Consider the following 22,051-nt stretch of genomic DNA (forward strand, 5'->3'; position numbering starts at 1 on the left):
AGGACGCTGGCTCAAAGACTGTTACAAGCACCATATACTGGAATCAGTAAATCAGGGTGCCCTCAGTTACCCAAAGTCCCTGTTACCCCTAACAGGGTCGTGTCCTCCGACATTTCTTAATTATGTGAAAATTCCTCTGCCTTCCTTCAAATATTTATCTGCTGTGCACAGACAAGTTGCTGTTTTTCCATATGAATATAGATCTGTAGCTGAGCCTCTGTCCAGATGTTCACCTCAGATAGAGAGGAGCACACTAAAATTAATATCCGTGCTTCAGAGATTAGAAGTCAGCTGAGAGAGAGCAATGCTGGATAGTCTCAGGTGGGACTTTATGCAAGGTGGCGGCACTTTTTTGTTCACTGAAGAGCTACCTTTAGTTCCAGTGCAATCTTTAATTCCTCTCAAGCAGGATGCCCTTTCCACTCTGACCCATGATACTGTTAATAGCCATCCCAGGGCTTCCACTTTATCTAAGGAAATGCATAATCAGAGGGGAGGAGAAGTAAAAGAAATCCATGCCTACACTTGACTCATATAAAGTCTATTTTTATCGTATTCAATCAGGAACAATCAGGCACAGAGAGGAGACGCAGATGAATTTGCATGATCAGACTTCTGTGTCTTAAATGTTAATTAAAAGTTATTTTAAATTTGCCTACTGTGCAGAACTTGTTTTTATAGTAGCCCATGCAAGGGAAACATTATTTCACAGGACTGAAGTGCTCATGATTAGTTAGGCTTGTGGATTCTTGGGAAAACCTGCCTGGCAATCAACCTCTCCTTTAAAAAAAATGAAAGAAAAGGGAGGAAAAAAAAAAAAAAAAGAAACTGGGCTATTCAAGTTCTTTAAGCTCCTGAGCCTTAGGAGGTCTTATTTAAAGCTACTTTAAAATTTGCCCTTTGGCACTGCTTTGAGAATTTCCTCTTCTGAGGCTGAATCCAGTGGAGCATATTTTAAAGAGACAGCTCGAGGGCCGTTTCCCTTTGCTGCTGTGCTGTCTCTCCGAATGGTCACGGCCCTCGCTCCCGTTAGGAGCAGCTCCAAAGGTTTAGACCGAACTCTCTGGCCTGGGTGAGGAGGAGAGGGAGCTGACTCAAGTCCCCTTTCCAGCTCGCAGTGCTGGAGGGGGGTGTTTCATCTTGCTGTCATGGGAAAGGGCATCTGGCAAAGGGCTGGCTGTGAACTCCAAGCGAAACAGCAGTAGTAGAATAACCTAAGCATGGATAGATGCTCTTGTTCTAGGAGAAGACGTATTGCTGGTTGAGGCTGCTCTCGCTGCAGAGTGGGTTTGGCTGTTTGGTGGAGGAGCACGCACTTGCTGCGAGATCACTGGGAAAAGCAGTTCTCGCCAGTTTTCAGCAGGGCTGTTTAATTAATACTGGCAGCTCCGAATCACAGCAGGCTGCTCGGAGTCGCTGAGTTAGGCACCGGGCTCTCACTGGCCGAAGCAGTCAGGAATGGAAATCTGCAGGGTGGAGAGGGGGCTCAGGGCTTCCTCAGCACAAGGACACAGGCACAGCCCCCGGGTTAAAATGGCTTTTGGCTTGGGACTGCGCTGCCAAAAATTTCCGGCCTTTGCCTGCTCATACAGTTGGGCTCCTCAGCGTGCTGTGGATAACGCTAACGAGCCCACTCGGAAAAGTGCTTTGAAATCTGCAGGTGAAACCAGCTCTCAAGGGCATCTCTAGTGTGCTAACAGTGTCCTTTTCTATAAATAGTTCTGCCTTCCCCCATCTTGATGCTTCCCTCCCGTTTTCTTTCCCAGTTCCACCCTGGTACACCAGTGCACACCATTTTGTGAAGATAAGCAAGCTGAGCTCCTCCAGCCACTTTTTCCACTGCAGGTTTCCGTTCCCTTCGTCATCTTAGTAACCCAGCTGTGCAGCAGTCTCTGTTCGAATGTCTTTCTTTTGACCAGATTCGTATATAGTAAGCCAGAGGAGATGATTGTCAGTGTCTTGGACAAAAGAACTAACATTTGGGGGGTTCATATTTGCCTTTTCCTAGCCATTTCCCACTTTCATACTTGCCTTCTCCCCAGCCGCGGCCTACAGTTCCTTTAGTCTGCTTGCTCTGCAAACTTTTCCAAATGCTGAAAGCAAGCAAGCATAAGCCAAAATTTTATTCCTTACTCGGTCTTTGTTCTCATGCTAACAGTATTTGAGGACAAGAGACAGCTGTGCATCAACCAGGGAAAGAGCAACACTTTCCAACGCTGCAGAAATTACTCACTTGAACTGTGAAAATGTGGTGACTTTTTTGCAAGTAGCAAGGATTTGGGTGAATGCTTCACCTGGCCTCTAACTGCCTGACTCGAATCCTGCTGAGCCGTGTTTTTACCAGGGAGTTCAGGAATAGCAAATGCCAGGAAAATCCCTCAGCTTTTCATTCAGACTGACGAAGAGTGACTTTGAAATAGTTGCGATGCAAAAATGTAAATAGGCCTCATTTTGTGAAAGGATCTGTAATGGTCATAGGAAACCAAAACAGGAAGCAAAGCAAGCTCGGTAGGGGTTTGGGGTTTCCTAAGCACATGTGCAACCAGATGTATCGAGAAGCATTCAGTACATTTGAGCGTTATGAGAAGTGCCTTTTACATGCCTGCTAGTGTTTTACAAATTAATCTTAGGCAGTGAAGGGAGGATCCACCAGGAGCGGGACTGTCATAGATTCCCGCAGACAGAAAAATTCCCACAGACCAGGATGCCCGTCAAGGACTGTCCTAAAAAGAGCTCTTAACCCAGCTGATCTAAGAAAAATCATTGGAAGCAGGAGGCTAACTACCTTCCGGGGTCTGGGCATGTGTCCAGAGCTGGAAAAGGCCGAGGGCTTAAATCTCGGGCACCGTGCACCTGATTTCCCAGCGCCTGGACTAAAGCCGCGTACGTAGTTGTGAAACAGTCCCTTTGCCCCATCATAGAGCGCTGTCCCCCTCATTATACCTGGCCGTTCAGAAAGTCTGGAATGACTTTTGAATATCCATTAGCCCAGACTCCATAGGATTTTGAAATCATCGAAACGCCCATGGCATAATTTAGAGGCGGTTGTCACAAAAGCCAGAAAGCGAGGTGACCAGCACAGGTCAGAGCTGCCAAGGGGAAAGCCCTCATACCATAGTGAGACAATTTACAGGACTGCGTTGTTCTACAGCTAAAAGCAAACCCAGGAGTTGTGTACAGTCCTGCGGACGGGATTTAGTGTTAGAAATCAATTGTGCCCGTGTGGAAAATCCCAGGTGATTGTGCTCTCTTGCTCATTTTCCAGTCAATATGAAGCTGAACCAAACTGCATAGTAAAGCTTGGACTGTTACAGAGCTGTCATCTTCTAACCTAAATAAATTATTATATTTGAGTGAATCCAATATGCCCAGTAGCATTTGGGTAAATGAGCATCTACCTAAGTCTGTGTGCATTCCAATTAAATATGTAGTTGGTGAAATCTAAAGACTGCAAATCAGTTTAGTTTTCCTAAATAAGGATTCATTGTTTGTAAATTGAAATAGGCTTTCAAAGCCTTTCATTATATCTGAGGTCCTGATGAAAACCTCTGTCATAAGCAATGAATTAGAATAAAGATGTTAGGTCAAGAAGTAGCAGTAACAAATGGAGAGAGCACAAGTGCAGAAAAGTGTTTTCTTCCCTTCTTGTCTCAGCCTTGTCTAGGACTCTCCACACTAATGCCAGGTGGCTTTGCTGCCACAGGCAAGCAGGTTAGCCTTCATTAGCACGTTATTTGCGTCTTGTTGGAAATTATTTGTATCTTGATCTGTCTTTGAGATCAAACTGGTCTGTGTGGGAGAGGGAAGGGTGCAGCTGAATGTGAAGCTCTACCTAAATGCTAAATCTGTCCACCGAAGCTTTGGGCATGTGAAGCCCCCACAGTTTGGAGCCTGACGAGGAATGAGTGAGAGCCCCGACCCCGGATGCAGGTTTTACAGCTTAGCATTGCCCCTTTGAATAGTTCAGGAAACCCAATTAGTCTGTCCTGGCACTACCTCCCGGCCTCATTCCTGTGCAGATTTATGGACGTGTGCAAACTTGGACTGCCAGAAATAATAAACCATCTGCAGGTTCAAGGCTATCAGGAGCCAAGGTTGGAGGTTTTGGTGGTGCCCACGTGACTTACATGTTTACTAACATCATTTGTGAGCAGTGGGGCTCTTTCTAGGCATGGCATCTCTGGAGGCCCTTTCAATGCAACGTTATGGAAAGGAAGACATGGTGCATGCTCTCTTGTAGATACTTGACTTTTGCACATTATTTTCTCACCCCTGTCATCTAAATAAAAGTCATTTCTCAGTTTATGAGAAAAAGATATAATTCTCCAGGTCTTAATGAAAAGAGCATCAGCCTCTCTTTTGTGATTTCTGTTCAGTCTTTACACCAGTGTAGTATATGAGGGAAAGGATGAAACACCTTCAAGACCATTTGGTGTACTGGTCAGGACCACAGGATGGATAGGTAGATACACAGATGGACATACATATACATGTATACAAAGTTGGATACCCATATAGATAGATACAAAGCAGAGAGAGACACTGATATAAAGCAAACCGCCATCAAAAAAATACAAATCGCTGCTCCGAAATAAGTTACGGTTATATGAATTACTCCATTGCTTGTGCGTGTGTGTATACATTTATTAAAAAAAACAAGTGCTCTACTTGATAGAAGTGTCTTACTAATAGACCCCATTAATCAAAACCTAAATTTACAGTGGCTTTTGTTTTGTTTATTTCCTTTCAGTACATTCATTTTCAAATTATCACCAAATTAATCATCTACAGTGTTTTAAACCAACTGCCATTTGGTGAAACAGCTCTAGTTCCTCTCCATTACACTGAGCATTAGTTATTAAGGCGTAGTTCAAGGCTCTGTTTAGCCTGATTCTGTCCTGTATCTAATTGGAATCAGCTAGATCGTTCCTTGTAAATGGGTCAGTCGCACAGAAAAAAACATCAAATGTAATCTTGAGATTGCAGAAAAAAGAAGAAAGAACATAATTTTATTTCTCTTCATTGATACCTGCCTACTGGTTAAAAGAAGGATTAAAATGAGGTCATTAAACTTTCCTTGGAGACAAACCCCAGCCCTCAATGGTAATATGATTAATCAAATATAAGAGTGAAGCTACCCTGAATGAATAACTCATTTTTATAAAATATCTAATTACTGAAATGTCGTCTGCTGCAGAAAAAGGAGGAGGGGGGAATTAATTGCAATAACAATTCAAGAAGATAAAGTTTTTCTGAATTAGGTCTACACAAGAAGCTAAATGGAGTTGATTAAGTAATTTTGGTTTCAGGAACACCCTTGATGGAAGTTAGTAGTAATGAATTTCTCAGACCTCAGAGTTTAAAATTGCCAAAGACCCATGCATTTAAAAAAAAGGGAACAATAGCTTCATTACAGATTTCAATATTCTGTCACACAAGAAAAGGGAACATTTAAAAAAAAGTGCTCTATTGGTCTCTCTCAAATTGGACACATGTACTACTGCTTGGTTTAAAATCAAGACTAATGCAACCTTCTCTTTCTCTACTAGAAAGCACAATCTCTGCCAATTAGAGCTGCACCGCCAGCCGGGAGGGAGAGCCCAGGGCACGGTGCGCTTCCTGCTCCGCAACCCAGAAGCGGTTGAAATGCAGGAATTTCAGCCCAGCCTCTGTGTCCTAAACATGCGCCCACCTGCAAGGGACAGCACTGAGCGCTCTGCTGTCCGCCCTGTGCTTGGAGGTGGCTGCTCTCGTAGATGGGAATGAGTGGCATATAGACCTCCATCATCAGCATCGTCACAACACACAATAACGCGTTTTGGCGCTTGATCCTGGCGCCTGCTGTGTTGAGCTCGTTCTTGCAGTCAGTTTAATGTCATCAAGATCCGGGCTAAAGCGGCGAACTGGCGAGAGCATGCACGTTGCGTGCAGGATAATACTACGTATCAGCTCTCAAGTCAACTTGCCGTAAACCATTTGTCATGAGCCATTTCATTTGCAACATCTGGCAGTGTTATATCTCCTAGCGTGAAGTCTCATTTAACAGTGACTTCTCTCCTCCTTTTCCTTCTCTGTTTAATATATATGGGATCTGGAGAGAGATGCTGTAAACTGCAGCCTCAGAACATGCCTTATGTAACAGCATGCAGGAAATGTCCAGTGAAAAAGAGGTGCCAGAAAACTTGAGTTACATGTGTGCAATGAGATGTGACACAACCAGATGTCGCGGATAAAACGTCCATAGTTAAATAAAATGCCCACATTAAAAAGTCCACCCTTCCGACATTGTGATATGCTGCAATGGAAATTAAGTGGTCTCTATCCACCTGATGTATGTCTGTGTGTTAGACACCGTTCCCATAAAATGTGGTGTATTAGTCTAATTTTCAAGGAGAAAATCAGATATCAATGCTCACATATCTACTCACTGCAGCATTTCTGCTATCAAATCTGTCTGGAGCATTTCTCTCAAATTGGGCTAATTTTTAAAGAATATGTACCTCTCTGCATTTGAATACATGCTTAGGATCCTAATTCTCCTGTAGCCAGCTCCAGCAGGTCCCGCGAGGGGACCGCGGGGCCTGCACCCTTCCTGCGGGAGCCGGCGCTCGCGCAGAACAGCCCCGAGCAAAGGGCACGACAACCCCCCCGTATGGGCAACCGCATCCTACCCGCTGCTCTGCCGCACGCTCCGGACAAATACCCGTTTGAGGTGGATTATTTCATGGTCTTAAAAGTACACAGCCTCTCAGGCATTGATGTGAGTGTGAGAAATTCAAATGCATACGGTAACTCCATTATTGCAAGGCACGGAAATAAATCCTTTTCTGAAGTTTGCTGCCTTCCTTGGGTGGGCAGGTTTTTAATTCTTCAGTATGCACTTGCCTTAAAAACAGTTGCTTCCACAGGATGTCATTTTTAAGAGGATATATATCTGGAATTTCATTAAGCACATTTCAGTTATGAAATCTTTAGTGACATACTGAAAAAAAAAACCAAACAAATGGAGACTTAGCAAAGGATCTGGTGGTGCTGTGAGTTTTCTCTTATCAAATATTGCTAACTGTCCAGGATGCCTTAACGCCTCCCAGTTGTAGAAGAAAGGGTCAGGACGCAGCGTGCAGCCAGAGCTAGAAATGCAGAGGATGGTTAAAAGGTTTCACATATTGTTTTTTAAGCATGGTAGAATTTTTCAAACTCTTTAGCTAAGTGCAATTGTGTTTTAATTGCCAAAAAACAGTGGAGAAGAAATAATGTTTTCCTTCCTTAGTTTCCTTCACTCACGTGTAGAGAGTTCCTCTCTTTCCGTTGACCCAATAGCCTCCCATTTCTCACTGTTTCTCTCCTCTGTTACCTGCTCTTCGACTTTCTGGTGATAAACAAAGTCCAGCTCTGCCTCTCTTTTTCAACTAGACATCTCTTTTCTCATGGCAAGTCTGATGAATTATATGGCATTTAATTAAGTCTTGCTTATTGTGCGCGCTGAATTACTTTAAGCAGGCAAGCATTCATTGCCGTGTTGTTTATGCCAGATTTTAGCGACTTCATCAGGACGCAAACTTGGAAATGCAGGTTTCTTCGGCTTGCTTCGGAGGCAGCCTTGCAGCTGCAAATTGCTTTTTCTGCAAATCGTGGGGACTCTTCAGCGAGTCCTGCAATGCAGCTGAGGGCGTTTCGCAGTGTGCTCGGACCCGCTGCCTTCCGGATCGCGGCCCCGCTCCTGGTTTCCTTCCCGTGGGAACCGCAGCACCGGGCAGCAGAGGGGAGCCCACAAACCGCCCTGCTGCGGGGAAGCGCTCGGCCCCGCCGTCAGGCATCGCCGTGAAATTTTACTCAGCAGCAGGGAAATAAAGAATGACCGTCTTGGCACCTGGTTGGGAAGTCGCATCTTTGAACCCCGCTAGTAGCACTTTCAAAATTAAACACATGCTTCAGTGCCTTTCTTGTACAAGGATGCTCTGTCCCCTGTTTATGAACAAACCTTGCGGCTTTTGCAGCGCCTGATGGTGGTGGTGTTCAGTCCTAGTCATTAAAAAAAAAAAATCCCCCTATGTGCTAATTCTGAGACCAACGGGAAACAGCAGAGATTTCAATTGCAGGGCAGGGAACGCCCGAGCTGAAGTCAGCGTGCAGACTGGCTGTGCTCTGCGACGCAGGGAACTCGTTACAAATCTCAATGCCAGGATTATGGTATGTATGAAGAAATTCAGTTTCAGTACTCTTAAGATTCTCCCTTTCCCAAACATCCATCTTCAGATCCCAAAGGTACATGAGCAGCTTTCATATGCCTTAAAATTGGCAAAAAATTAAATTAAAAACTCATTACGAGAAGTGGGCAGTTAATAAGAAAATCCTAAACCAGATTTATCAGCTTAAGGCCCGTCTTTATGAAACTTTATTACGGTTGCCTGAGTTGAAACGTCCTCTTCTATACACATTTCACCGAGAAATCCAGAGTCAGACCCGTGGGGTACGTTTTGTTAGCTTCGCATCTGAACTCTCTCACACGCTTTCTGTCAGTCGTACTGATTTGCATGGAAAACATTTTCAGAATGGTCAAAACAGCACAGTTGTTTGCTCCTGTGGACTTAGAAGAAAGAGCACAAGGTTTGAGGCTTGACGTTCTCACAAGTGAGTGAATTTCACCCTCTTTTAAAGAAGATTGTTATTTTAGAGAACTTGAGCAGAAAAATCTGCCCACAGGTGACCGAAACATGTCTTCAGAAGCGTGTGTCGTTATGTGCTTAAGTATGACCATTTAAAGTTGAGCGCCGTGGCTGTTCCTGTGGCCTCTGGAAGGCCTGTTCCCATACTCCAAGAGAAGTGTGCACTGACAGCGCTTCGCCACGTTGGGCAGCCGCATTTCCATCTGACTCTGCTCGTGCGAATGAAGGGCGCTTGGTTGCTCCCAAGGTTGGGATGTGCCTGTGCCAGCGACTGCAGTACAAGCGAGGGTCTCTCGCAGTCCCGTGCCTATACACTCAGGCTTTGCCATTGCAAACTAACTTTGATCCCAGCAGACTCCTTGCAGGAAAGACCCTGCTCCGTGTGAGAGCGCGGCACTGTCTGGTCCTGATACATGGAAAGCTCTCCTCCTGCCACCGGGGCAAGGTGCGGGATGCTAGCACTGCGTCAGCAACCCAATTCATCAAACCGCTCTTCTCCTTTGAGACGGCGGTCGTGCTCCTTTTCCCCAGCTAGATAAGCCAGTTTAGGTTCTCAGTTGAAGCCACTGCATTGGAGACCCTGGGGAAGAAATTGCTGGCAGTCATGTTGGTGAGCCAGCTCGTCCTCCACGCTGGTCCCCCAGGACCTGAATGGTCCAGGAGGACAATCCGTTGCCAGCCTCTCCACCTGGAAGCCTTTCTATAGTTCAGCAGGTCTCAGAGGGCTCTAGGGTAATGCAGTGGCAGGACTGAAAGACTATCTGGGCTGACCTAATGTATTCATCAAGTAAACACATAAATGCATGATCTTCTCAGGCTCCAGCTCTGATCCAGGCCGCCGAAGGCAGGACACAGCTCCACCACCAGTGCTCCAACTGCTGCGTGAGACATGGGCACATCACTTGGTCTTTGTGTGCTGCAGCCAAAGGGAAGCAGAGGGTTGCCAGCCATTGAAAAGCAGTGCTGTGTTAGTGCAAAAATATTTTATCCCATAAAGGTATATATAGAAATGCACCTTTTTAAACACTTCTTTAAGACTTTGTAGGCACTTTAAAATCTATGCCTTTATTTAAAAGATAACATTGCTAATTACACCAGCAATCAAATAGTCAGAGGAAATGTATCAGCTACCTTCTCCTGCTGTTTGTTCTGTAGGCAAGAAGCAAAGGTATGTTAGACAAGAGAGCAAATGAAATGCTCAAAGGATTCTTGTCTAAAACCTGAAAATAAAAGGCTGTGCTATCAGATCAGAATTTTAACATGTACCGTTTCCATTGGCTCCTGCGATAAAATCTTTTATTGTTGAGTATAACCATTGGTAAAGGTCACTCTTGCAAAGGCTACATCATTTAGACAAGATGAGATCCCATTTTGGATAAATTCACAATTTTTCTTCCTAACAAGGAGATAGTATCAGGATTTGAATGTACAAGAGTGCCGGGTTACAGATTAAAGGCTTTTGTGTTCTAGAAACCACACTATGCCAGATTTCATGAGTTTCAGTGAAACGTGCAAGTCCCCAAAGTGAAGGAGGTTGATTAAAGTGGTTCTTTATAGCCTTTGAAATACAGATAAAGTACATCTTTCCTACACGGGGTTAATGTAGAATTTTTTTTTCCTTGGCAAGGCTATATGCCTTTCCAAGGACATAATTTTAATCTCTTTTTAAACCTTTCATATGAATGTCGTAAAAAGCTCCTTTGTGTTGTAATGCATTTTTGTAAAATATCTAAATTTCTATGCAAACGTCAAATCTCGTTTCATAAGATATATTTATCTGGAAATGGTTATCTTGCAGCAAAGTAGTGCCTCATGTCACCATTCCTGCAGCATCTTTTCATGCTGTCACAAGAACGTAACATCTGATAATGAAAAAAATTAGTGCTCATTGTCAGACATGCAAACTTCTTTTTTTTAATATCCTTTTACCGTTACATGCTCTTGTCTCTGAACTCCTGGCAAGTACTCTGAGAGTCTTTGAACCAAGGTTAAAGCTAGATCTGCACGTTTCTTTCTTGAACCAGAGACTCTGAGGGTTGTCTTTTACTGGTTCTGAAAGGATATTACTTTCTTCTTCTCTGTTATTGCTTTGTCTCCATATTCAGAGAGTAAATCTTGCAGTTTAATCCAGAACTAGCTATTACTTGAGGTGGTGAAAAATAATAACTGTAAAGAAAAAGAGTAAAGCCAATAGCTGTCATCAGCTGCACGAACAAAATGGACGCTGTCTGCACTCAGTCGTGAAATCAGCTTTACAGAAGGAGAAGTTTAGGCTTTTTGCCTTTTTTTCCGACGCATCCTGCAGAGGAGCGAAACCAGCACTTTGAGCACATGCTTAGGCAGCTGGAAGAAAGGCTCAGCTCTGTGGAACGGGGCGCGTTGCCTTACCAGTCGCACCCTGTCACCGCGTCTGCCGGATAAGTGGATGAGGAATAGCAGAGTCCCTGCGCACCTTTGGAAGGAAGCGGGTGATGTGCCTTCCGACAGCGTTTCTTTTTTATTTTTGTTTTTTTTCCTCCTGCCTGTTGGGTCTGCATTTGTTTGTTTTGTTCTTTTTTTTCTTTTAAATCCATCACTCAGCGCTCCTTGTAGGAACTCTCAATAAAGACGCGGATGGGCTGCCGGCACGGCGCTTCGCGGAGAGCCTCACCCGCACCTTGCAGGGCTCCTTCGCAGCCGGGTGAGAGAGCTTAATGGGACGAAGCGCTGGCGACAGAGGCAGAACCTCCCCGCCAGCTTCTGCCAACGGGGGACCTTTCGCACACGTCCTTCCTCCGGCAGGACCAGGCAGACGTTTTTGCGATGCGGAGGTTCGAGTGAGCTTGTGATCACTGGTGCGCAGCGGCGCAGGCAGAGCGAGAACCGGGCGTTCGGGGTTTCGCTGTCACAGCGGCTGAGAGCCAAATCGGACCCAAACCGCTTGGATTGGATAGGATAACTTACAGACCTCGTACAGTCATCCGTACAGCAGATGATATTGGAAAGTAAAGGTCAGAGAATTGATGGTAAGGCTTAAGAAAACAGCAATTAGGCTGCCAGGAAAAAAAGCTAAATTACCAGTAGTAGGAGTAGGAAAAAAAAATAGAGGATTATTGATCTAAATATCAAGTTGGCAGATACACAGAGTACAATCTAGAGGTTTTTTACACCTCTGGGCTTATTCAACCCCTACAATAAAAAATGCAGGCCTATAAAGATGGAATAAGAAGCAATCAATTAGGATGGCATTTGCGTGTTTCTGCGCTGCAGCTGGGCAGGCACGTCACAATTAATGATTTATTAGGAGATTTTTGCCTTTTTTTTTTCCATTTACACAGATTGCTGCAACCAGACTGCAGTTGTTTATTAATTTGCTCACTATTCAGCCGTCTTTGTTAAATATTGTGTGGAAAAGGTAAACATTTGGCACGCATGCCAACGCTTCTTTGGGAGTATGCCCTTAAGCGTGGAAAAGCTGCGATTTGATATTCAGGCTGTGTATCTGGCTCACGTGGTTTACATGGGCAAATGCAGCCCCGGCGTGCGGCGCTGGGCGTCCTGACAGCACATTGCACCGTGTCCAGAGCTTGGATCCCCACGTCGTGGGGTGGCCCTGCAGCAGAAAGCGGGGCACACGTGCGCTCAGTCACTTGCTTGCACTCCCGTTTCTCCCTACCTACGGGACCTAGAGCGAAAACAGTGCTTTGCCGCAATCATCGCTGCTCAGGGTCCAATACGAGAGCTAAGATGCCCTTATGCTCCTGAGGAAGTCCATACGTCTTGGTCACGAGGTACTCTGTTTGTCTAGGTAATCCAGCCTTTATAAGCTGCTTCTGCCTGTAACAAATTTTGCATCATCATCAGTAAATCTTAGAGATAGAGCGCCAAAAATCTTCCTTGCAAACATTCGCGCAAACAAGCCTTTGCTTTCATAGCTATTTATGTAAAAGAGCTAGAAAAAGTAGGAACACCGGAAAAAAAGGAATTCCCTTTAGAAGTAAGCCTGAATAATTATCTTTGTAGTCATCCTTCTGGATTCGGCACCTCCTTAGGAGCGGCTGCAGTGGGCTGATTGGTGCTACTCTGCTGTGCGTGGCTCTAGACCTATGGCACAATGTAAAGGCACTGTGTGAATTCATCATTTGTCCCCCCACATCAATGCCTTTTGCTTTCTGAGTGATACTTGTGCACATGCTTATATGCTGTCAGGTGGCGAGTGAGACAAACGACAGACGCTGGAATTAAATGATTTTAGTGTAATGATGTGATGCATCCTGAAAATCCGAATGAATTATTATTATTACGTGGAATGAGAGAAGCGCTTTCACCCGCATGCTGTTATGGGGAGGGGAAGGAAAAAGACCCTTCAGGATTTAAGAATTTAAGAGCACGGCAGGTTCGGAACAAGTGCTGATCTCAAAAAGGAAACGGAGTGTGCGACAATCAACCGCAGAACTACTTGTGAATGGTCTGAAAAAAGCACTCTGGGAATTAAGGATTTCAAATGCAACAATTGAAAGCGAAGTGAAATGAATTACAGAGGAATACGAGTAAATGCTACAAGTATAGGTCAAGCACTGCTTTATCAATCTTCTGTTTACTCTAGCAGCTCCTCCACTGCCCATTGTTTTACCTTGTTTGAATAGATAATGCTTCTTTTTATTTGAAAATCAATTGTAATCTTATGAAAGAAAACTTACAGCGTGGGGAATGCTGTAAAGCAGCATGGTAAAAGATGGCACTGTTCATTATCCTAAATTACTTCAGGGTAGGGAGGGAATGACAGTAAAGAAGTATGGATAGCTTTGAGCTGCCGTCCTTCCTTTAGCAGATGTAATTTAATGTCATTACTTAATTTTGTTAAGGTAAAGACAACTGTGGACAATGCATGTTACAGCATCCACTTAATTTGAGTGATACTGGGGGAGTGTTTGAAGGAAAGCTGGGCCAGGGTTTGGATTCCCAGTAGCTGCTGATCCGTAGCTGATAAAAGTTATTCCGTTCTTCATGGTGTGTCTCTCGAGATTTGCTTCTTAGCAAGCACGTCTTTGTATAGGTCCTTTGAGTTCTGTGTAGCTATTCTCTTCTCATCAGATAAATATTTGGCTTTACAAGCATAATAGACAATATGCACTGACGGCCCTCAGTGCTGTGTAGGGCTGATAGTTTCCTAATTATGCCTGGTGGGCAGCAGCAGCAACCCAAGGAGCTCCTGGCTTGTTCGGTGTGTGCACAGCTCTGTGATTTTTACCCTAATGGAAAACCTTTATAGAGGGTTACGGTCATCTGCTAGGCTTTATAATTGAGATGTGCTTGTATATTTATAATTTTTAATATACCTCATATTTCTAAAATAGGCTTTGTACTAAACTTTACTGGTGCGGGCCAAAACCCCAAAAAGGATCTTCTAATGGCTTTTAGAACAGTCGCTGTAAAACTCCCTAGGCCTCACCTTTGCGACCCTGGGTAGGATTTCCCGTGGAACCTGAACTCCTTGGCAGCGCTGGGGTCATGATCCACAAAAGTATTCAGCAGCCTGTAGGACTAGCCCTCTTAAGTGTCTTAAATACAGCTGATGACTTGTTCTGAAGGAGTTAAATCTGTTTGGTTCTGCAAGAGATAAGTCTAATGAAATTAGAAAAAATTCTGTGGCCCTAGTCAAAATTTGAAATAGTTGCAAAACATGCTTAGCTCCTTTGAAATTACAGCAAATATGGTACGTAGTTGTTAGCAGTGCAGTCAGTCATCTCTTAAAAGAAACTGGGGGCCCATCAACTTGTCATCGCTGGCATGCCATACAGAATTAATCTAATCTAATGGGCGGTAACTCGTGTGGATTTATTAAGAGACGATCCTGCTTAACTAATCTCCTTGAGTTCTTTTGAGCAGGTTTCAGACAAGATTGATAAGAGGAGGGTACACATGACATAATCTAATGGGTTTTTCAAAAGGCTTCTGACAAATTCCTCTGCGATATTTCCCCTGCTTAAGCTGTATGCTGCCGACATCCCAAATTGGGCAAGAGGCTGGGTAAAGAACCAGTGAAATCATGGGAAATAAAGAGAAGAAGAGCTGTAGCGTGTACTGCAACTAGAATCATCTAGCAGCTTCCCACTGCTCTTCCGCACCACTCAGCACGGCTAGAGAGAGATGCCATCTGCACTCACTAATGAAAAGTTGTTTAGGACAGGTGCATAACAGAAAAGAGGGCAAAATGCCATTAAAGGTACCACTAAAGGGCAAATTTAAATTTACACTAGCATAAGGCAGATAAGTATTTTTGCTGCCGGCAGTGAAATAATATATACTGCATGTAGACACACAAGACTGAAAGACTCCAATGAATGGATATTGGTTAGTACTGGAAAGGGACTTTTGAGCTAACAAAGGAATGATTTATTATCATTTACATAACCTGGCATTTGTGCACACCAAAGGCCAGATTTTCAAAAGTGCTCTGCGCCTGCAGTCGGGGCCAGGATTTCAGTTGCAGACGCAGAGCCAGCCGCTCCCATCATTTCTCCAGTGTTTAATTTGCCATATGTCAATCAGAGTGTTGATTTGCAAGTGCCAGTAATAGGTGATGCTGTGAGCTGAACGCTACTGAAAATTTGGGAATGTGTCTTACTGGCAGCTTTTGAGCCCCAAACGCTGGATATATGTGCCAGCCAGGATCCCTGATCAGTCGCGTGATAAATCAAGGACTTGAAAGCAGAAAAGAATACAGATAATGCATCAGAATATGCCTAAACTGGACATGCGCCACGAAAATCAATGCTAAATGATAGAATTAAGCACCAGGAAAGGCTGTGGCAAAATCACAAGAAACACTTTACATAATGAGGCAAAATCAAATCAAAGGCAAGAAGAGGAAAGAAAATGGAATAAAATCACTGAAGAAGCAATAAAATACCATCACTGAAATCTGAACGAGACAAAATATCCTGTGTTAAAGGGGCAGAGCCATCAGAAAGATGCATGTTTTAGTGTGCCGTTTTTTCCCCGCTCTTGACAATTAACGCTTAAGAGAGTATGAGAAACATTTTTGGTTTGTTTGCCTTGTGTGTTTGGCGAAGTGTGAGCTGTGGCTGGCTGGTAGCTGGTTAGTTCTTGTTTGGGCTGAGAGCTGAGAGCTGAGAGTAGGCATCAAAAGGAGTGAAAAAATATTCAAAGCAAAAACCCGATACGTAAATCCAGAAGTAAGAAAGGGGCATATGTCGCTGCACACACCCCGTGGTCCTGTTTGCTGGACTGCTTTCCATATTGCTGTGCCACTTTTTGGGAGCGGGGCCGTGGCTGGGAGGACCGCCTGAACGCTCCCACTGTGACAGCTCCCATCTTTTGTTTGCAGTATTCGGGTGAAGTTCCTGAAAACAGAGTGGAAGTTGTCGTAGCAAATTTGACGGTGATGGACCGGGACCAGCCTCACTCACCCAACTGGAACGCCATCTACCGCATTATCAGCGGGGACCCCTCCGGCCATTTCACCATTCGGACAGACCCCGTCACCAATGAAGGCATGGTAACTGTTGTGAAGGTAAGTGGGAAGCCAAGGCAGATCCGTGTTTGTCACCGTTCACGCTAGCTAAGTCCACAAGAATGGTCAGAAGGCTGCAAGTATTTTATATCATCTTCCCTCCGTGGAAGTGCGAGTGCTCGACTCCCCATCCATTTTCCCGTAGCTTGCTGTGTAGCGTCCTGCATACTTCTACTTCAAGCTTATGCCACTGATTCTGGGTTTCCCAGCTACTCATTGCTCAGCCCGCTGTAAGCTCTTACGAACTCTCACGTGCTGCAGGCAGTTCCCAGCATCCGAGCCTGTTCCTGCTTAGCCTTCTGCACCCTTTAAGTGGGACCGGAGATGGGCTGCCCCAGTCCTACCCCGTCTGGCAGGTGTAGGACCTTGGAATCTTGAACCCTCAAGGTGTTTGCAACGGGTCTCAAACTCCCTTCCCCTTCCTGCCTCCAAAGAGCGTGATTTTATCTTCGTATGAGAGTTCGCTTCCCATTCGGTTACCCAAGGCCAGCAACACAGGCAGTGAGTGCTGCTGCAGTAATTACATGCAGTCAGAGCATAACTGAATTCATTCAACATTCAGTGAGTCCCTTCCCAGATAAGATCCCTATGGATGTTCCCACTGACTACCAAGAAAGTGAAGGAATCATGAATAGGCTGCTGTGAGCCGTAGGAGCTTGCGCTGCACGCACTGTGCGCTGCACCTGAAAAGAACAATACCCTGGGAAGAACAAAGGCTGTGTATCTTTTGAAAAGTCTGACCTTCTCTAAGAAAAAGTTTTAATCAACTACTCAGGATGAAATGCTAAACGTTTAAAGAGCAATGTGATTAAAGAAAGCTCTGTGGAAAAAAAGAACCTCACTCCCTTGTAGCTAATAAGTTGCAGTCATTCTTAATACATACCGATCGGTATTAGGAAAAATGACATCGGTGAAGTGCCGTAGAGGTTACTCTGGTAGGAATGTGTGAGCTTGCGCGCTTGTCCTGTTCTGTGGCCCTTAGGCTATCTGTGTGTGTCTGCAGATGCCACTTTGTTGAAACTTTAAGGGAAACATCATCTTACCTGCTAGATGATATTTCAGCAAGATCTTTTTATTTATCACTCTGTAATGACAGTTGACAGGCTTGTCTGGTGCAACGTTACAAAACCTCTTCAAGCTTAGCTGTAGTCCTAGACACGCCTATCTATGGACGCATATATGTAGGTAAGTGTACACAAATCCATATGTGCGTACTTTCTGCTTAAAGAGAGAATATTCAACAAAGTTAAATGAAACAATTGAACTTTCTTTGACATCAGCAGCCAATCTGAAATCAAAATACTGCCACATTCACAGAAAGGGGGGAGGACACTTTATTCTTAATGTAGTAAAGTGTCATGACTGTAATTTAAAGCTACATCAAAGTGAAAAACAGGGATTTACATGATCACTGCCACGCAAGGACTTTTGCATAATGAGCCATCCTTATTCAGAACTTGCGGGGAAGAAGGAGGGCAGATTTGTCAAGACACCGTTCACCCTGGTGTTGGCTTCCCATTGCTGTGTAACCCAGAGTGATCACAATGCGGAGAACCACCTGAAAATCCTATCTTGTCATGTTGAGCTCAAAGCCTGAAATTGCATTGAATGGCTTCACTACATAACCTCAGCCGATCCTCCTGGGTGCCCAGAATTTCTTACCCTTATCAAGCTGGGAGGCTTTTTGGTAGATTTTCAGCAAGAAGAATGAGCGAAATTGCTTGTGATTAAATTTTCATGGTGAAGAAGGGAACACTCTTAGGATTCCACCACCTTCTTTGAAATATTTTGTTCTCAGTTAATAAGTGATTATGCTTAAAGGTTGGGGGAATGTATGCAAATCAAACTGGGTGGCCATTCAGAGCTCAGTCTTTGCAGCGTGCGAGTAGTCTCTCCCTGTTTGATCCCTAATACTAACTGAAAACATATACAACAAATCAAGTCAAGTGATGCACCTTTTATTCACAGCCCCTACATGACTGGATTTCATGTGGCTCTTTGAAGCTAGTCGTACGACACTCCTGCAAGGGAAGGGGTTCACGTTCCCATCTAGGCCTACAGCAAGCCAGAGACAGTGCAGAAAAGGGCATTTGTGAAGAATCCCACCCCCCCACCCCCCCCGTCAGCAGTTTGGGTCTGTTCTCAGATCGACAGGGCCAGAAATACTTCCAAACCACGAAGCCCTTTGGTATTCAGATGATGCCCACAACAGCAGTTTTGCAGCCGCTCTCAGCAAAACCACGTTTGCTGCTCCAGTCCAATCATCCAAATGTAACATTTCCTTTTTCTGTTCATGCCTTTTCCAAACCATTTCCATAACAGCGCAAAACCCTAACCTTCAAAGAAAGCCTTGATCGAGGGGGGAGAGAGTCACTTCCCACTCCGCTGAGGCGCAGCAGAGTCAGAAGACAATCTCCAAGAGCAGCAGCAGCTGCCCTGTGGCAGCTGGCTGAGTAAAATGTTATTATAAACTCTGCATGGATCAGAGCTGTGAATTTATAATGGAGATGCTTCCGAAAGCTTCTGTTGTTATTTGCCTCAACAATAGCATAAGGCAAATTTGTTCCCTTTAGTTAAAAGTACCTAGAAAAAGGAAGGACGCCTGGCAAGCCCTCAGCTTCAGCCTGCTGAATCTGGGTTGGAGAGTGTTGCGATGGAGGAGGACCTTCAGCCTCTGAAGATCAGGGGATGTTTCAGTGCCATTTAGGCCAGCTCGGACACTGAAGAGCCAACAAGGGGTGGTTGCGAATGTGCTCCCTGTTTGGCTGGAACAAAACCCAAGGAGGGAGACCTCATCTCCAACATGGCTCAGTAGCAGGTCCCGGCACTGTGCGGCAGACGTGACCTGATTGCTGTGCAAATTATAATGGGCAGAATCAAGGCTGTGTTATTGCAGCACATAGATTCCTGAACTAACTTTGAATTAATTAGCAGAGGCAACCCCAGCGGTCAGACCGCAGCAGCAAACTCACAGCAGCAGCATTAACCCTCCCACTTCCCACCTTCCTCATGCTCCAATTTATGGCTTTAACAGCAGTCTCTGGAGGCAGGTTTTTCTGGGCATGAACTGTACAAACGCACGTGCTTCTTGCACATGAAACAAAAAAGTAGGCAACATGCCAACACGTCCTCGTCCTAAATGTAGCGGCTCTCTGAGCTTTTGCTCCTGCTGTTGCCTAATGGATATGTAGCATTTCCAGTGACAGGACTGGAGATGGGAAGTGTTGGTACAGGGTGAAGAACTGAGAACACAGTGTACTCTTTGCAGCTTTACCCTCTGGTTTAGGTCTCCTCAGAAGAAGGCAGCTTTAGGGAGCAGAAATGTCAATTGTCCTGTTAGAAATGGCTTATTACTGTGTGAAAGAAGTCTGGTTAGAACTGGAGTGTGTCTGGCTGCAAGGAAGTGCTGCCCCAGTTGGGAACAGTAGCACAGACATTTCAGTTAGACACAGGCTCTTGATTTTACCTTTTTTTTCAACACACCATGTGAACTGGGATTCTGCTAGGCCCAGCAGAAAAGGAGGCAGCCTGGCACTGAATGAAGCATCATGGACGTGGTCCCACCACGTGCCACTGATCCCTCCAGGAGAGCTTGCCAAGGGGACATTACCGGAGTAAATCCTGCCCGGCCCCACTCTTATGCCGAGTTTGTGCATCCCTGGTTTTGGAGCTCCAGGAAGAGACATAAAGAAGCTCTACGCTTCAGGGGGAAAAAAAAACCACTCACTTGCATCAGACCACATCCAAGCGGATATATGTGTGGCCACGGTGCGCTCTGTGCCGTAGGGCAGGGAGCGTGGCGGCTTCCCACGTCAGCCCCACGCTGCTCCAGTCTCCCCTCTGCGCTCTGAGCGCTGGTCGGGCAGGCCTGGCTCTCTGTGCATGTAGGTAGCAAATGGGCCAGGCCAGAAAAAATGACGATTGAATGGATATAAATTAGAAGGGCAAGGAAGAAATTCAGGAAATGCACTAGTCAAATTGTCTCAAGGCCTTGAATAGTATTTAAATGAGAACTTTTACTACGCATCTTTTTGAATGCTGTATAGTCCATGAGTCAGTGCTGGTGGGAGTGCTGGGAATCTTTATGCTTCCTTTTATTTATTAAAAGTTGGCCCTCCCTGTCAGAAAACCGTTTAGCACTGGGAACATTTGCACTTCAATCGAATAGAGATTCCAGTGTTTTACCTGTTGCCCCTGAAATTTGTTTCTCTCTTGTAGCCTCCTGTGATTTGATTCCTCTCCTGACAATACTATTTTTTAAACAGAACGTGGGAGCCAGATCTTCAGCTGGTGTAAATCAGTATTGCTCTACTGAAGTCAACGTAACTGTGGCATTTTACACCAGTGAGTGTCTGCCTTGCAGATTCAGCGCTGGAGAAGGTATTAGGGAGAATGGTTATGCTTCTGAATTCATAAATTACAGCAAAACATTTTTTAACAAGCAGGGGTGTGATCCTGCATAACTCAAGCCTCCCTGGCAGCTGATTAGTGACTTCCCTCGTAATCATTAGTGGGATGGTTTAGAGATTATTATTATTATACTGCAAGTCAGTCAGCTGGGCCAGCTAAGGCTTTTCACTCCTCTGGCTGCTAGGGCATGCTATCTTACATGGGCGTGTTGAGGAGAAGTCTGTGTCCCCCCAACAGTAAAACATACCTGCAGGAATGCACAGGAAGCCTTAAGACGTCAGGCATCTCGCAAAAGGACTAGAGGGCCCGCTAGAAGGGCCACCTGATTAGCAGAACCAGGTGTTGCTCCTTGCAGCTCAACCTTTGCTTACAGTCTTCCTTAAGAGGAAAAATGAAGGCCACTTCAGGCTCAGGAGTCCCCACAGACTGACCCAGTTACTTAGTCAACAGCTCGAAATGCTAACAACGCTGTTAAGTACCTGTCCAGTTCCTTTTAACAGGCTCTGCCTGTTGCATTTGTAGCAGCTCTTGGTGGATCTGTTCCTTGAATGCCAAGCTAACACTGGCACCTCCTTTTGGGAAACCGGTTAGCGCAGGAACAAAACACAGAGCACATCCTCCCTGACGTCTGCGATTCTTATTTTGTGTTTTTTAACCTCCCAAATAGTAGAGGGCCAAATCCTAACCAGATTTCTAGAAGTGGGGCTCCGCAGTGGCGCTATCGATTGAAATGAAACTGGTCTAGATTTACACCTTTGAGAGAACAGAGTTCAAGCAGAAATGAGATGAGGCAGTGACTTTGATATCATTTGCCTTCTAAAGCTTCCAGCTTTCAACCAGCAGGTGGAATTTATTCTCTGTGTCGATCTGTACTTGCTTGTTTGTTTGCTTTAGGCAGTCGATTATGAGATGAACAGAGCTTTCATGCTGACGGTGATGGTATCCAACCAAGCTCCACTGGCGAGTGGAATCCAGTTGTCCTTCCAGTCTACAGCAGGAGTCACCATTTCAGTTATGGATGTCAACGAAGCACCGTATTTCCCAACGAACCACAAGTTAATCAGGCTGGAGGAAGGGGTGCCTATGGGGACAGTGCTGACGACGTTTTCAGCTGTGGATCCTGATCGCTTCATGCAGCAAGCAGTAAGGTGGGAGACCAGGCTGCCAAATGAGGTCCTTCACAATCAAGAGGGAGATTTCAGCTGTCCAAGTCTGGGGAGCAAAGCAGCTGAAATCTAATTTGTAAGCTGTGTGGTATGGTATCACAAAATGCTTGGCAGATATTTGCACCCTCAGCCTTTGCTTGCAGAGTGCTCGGCACCTCGGCTCTTGCGATCCTCCTCTGCAGGGAGCCAGGCTCTGAGCCACCTTCACGAAGGCAGGCACGAGCAGCTCCCCTGTTATTGCAGGGCAGGGGGTTCTCAGTTTCGGATTAAACCAGTCGAGAGCAAGAAGCCCC

General features: G+C 45.1%; 1 protein-coding gene across 3 annotated transcripts in view; it reads left to right on the forward strand.

Moving 5' to 3' along the window:
* CDH4 (cadherin 4) overlaps positions 1 to 22,051 on the forward strand; it is a 467,238-nt gene that overhangs the window by 424,900 nt on the left and 20,287 nt on the right. For all 3 annotated transcript variants that reach the window (XM_068912696.1, XM_068912697.1, XM_068912698.1), the window contains 2 exons: positions 15,997 to 16,182; positions 21,487 to 21,740. In XM_068912696.1, the coding sequence (XP_068768797.1) occupies positions 15,997 to 16,182; positions 21,487 to 21,740 (440 nt within the window). The remainder of the gene's footprint in view (positions 1 to 15,996; positions 16,183 to 21,486; positions 21,741 to 22,051) is intronic.

This window comes from Struthio camelus, chromosome 18 (assembly GCF_040807025.1).
Source record: "Struthio camelus isolate bStrCam1 chromosome 18, bStrCam1.hap1, whole genome shotgun sequence".
Taxonomy (NCBI): Eukaryota; Metazoa; Chordata; class Aves; order Struthioniformes; family Struthionidae; genus Struthio; species Struthio camelus.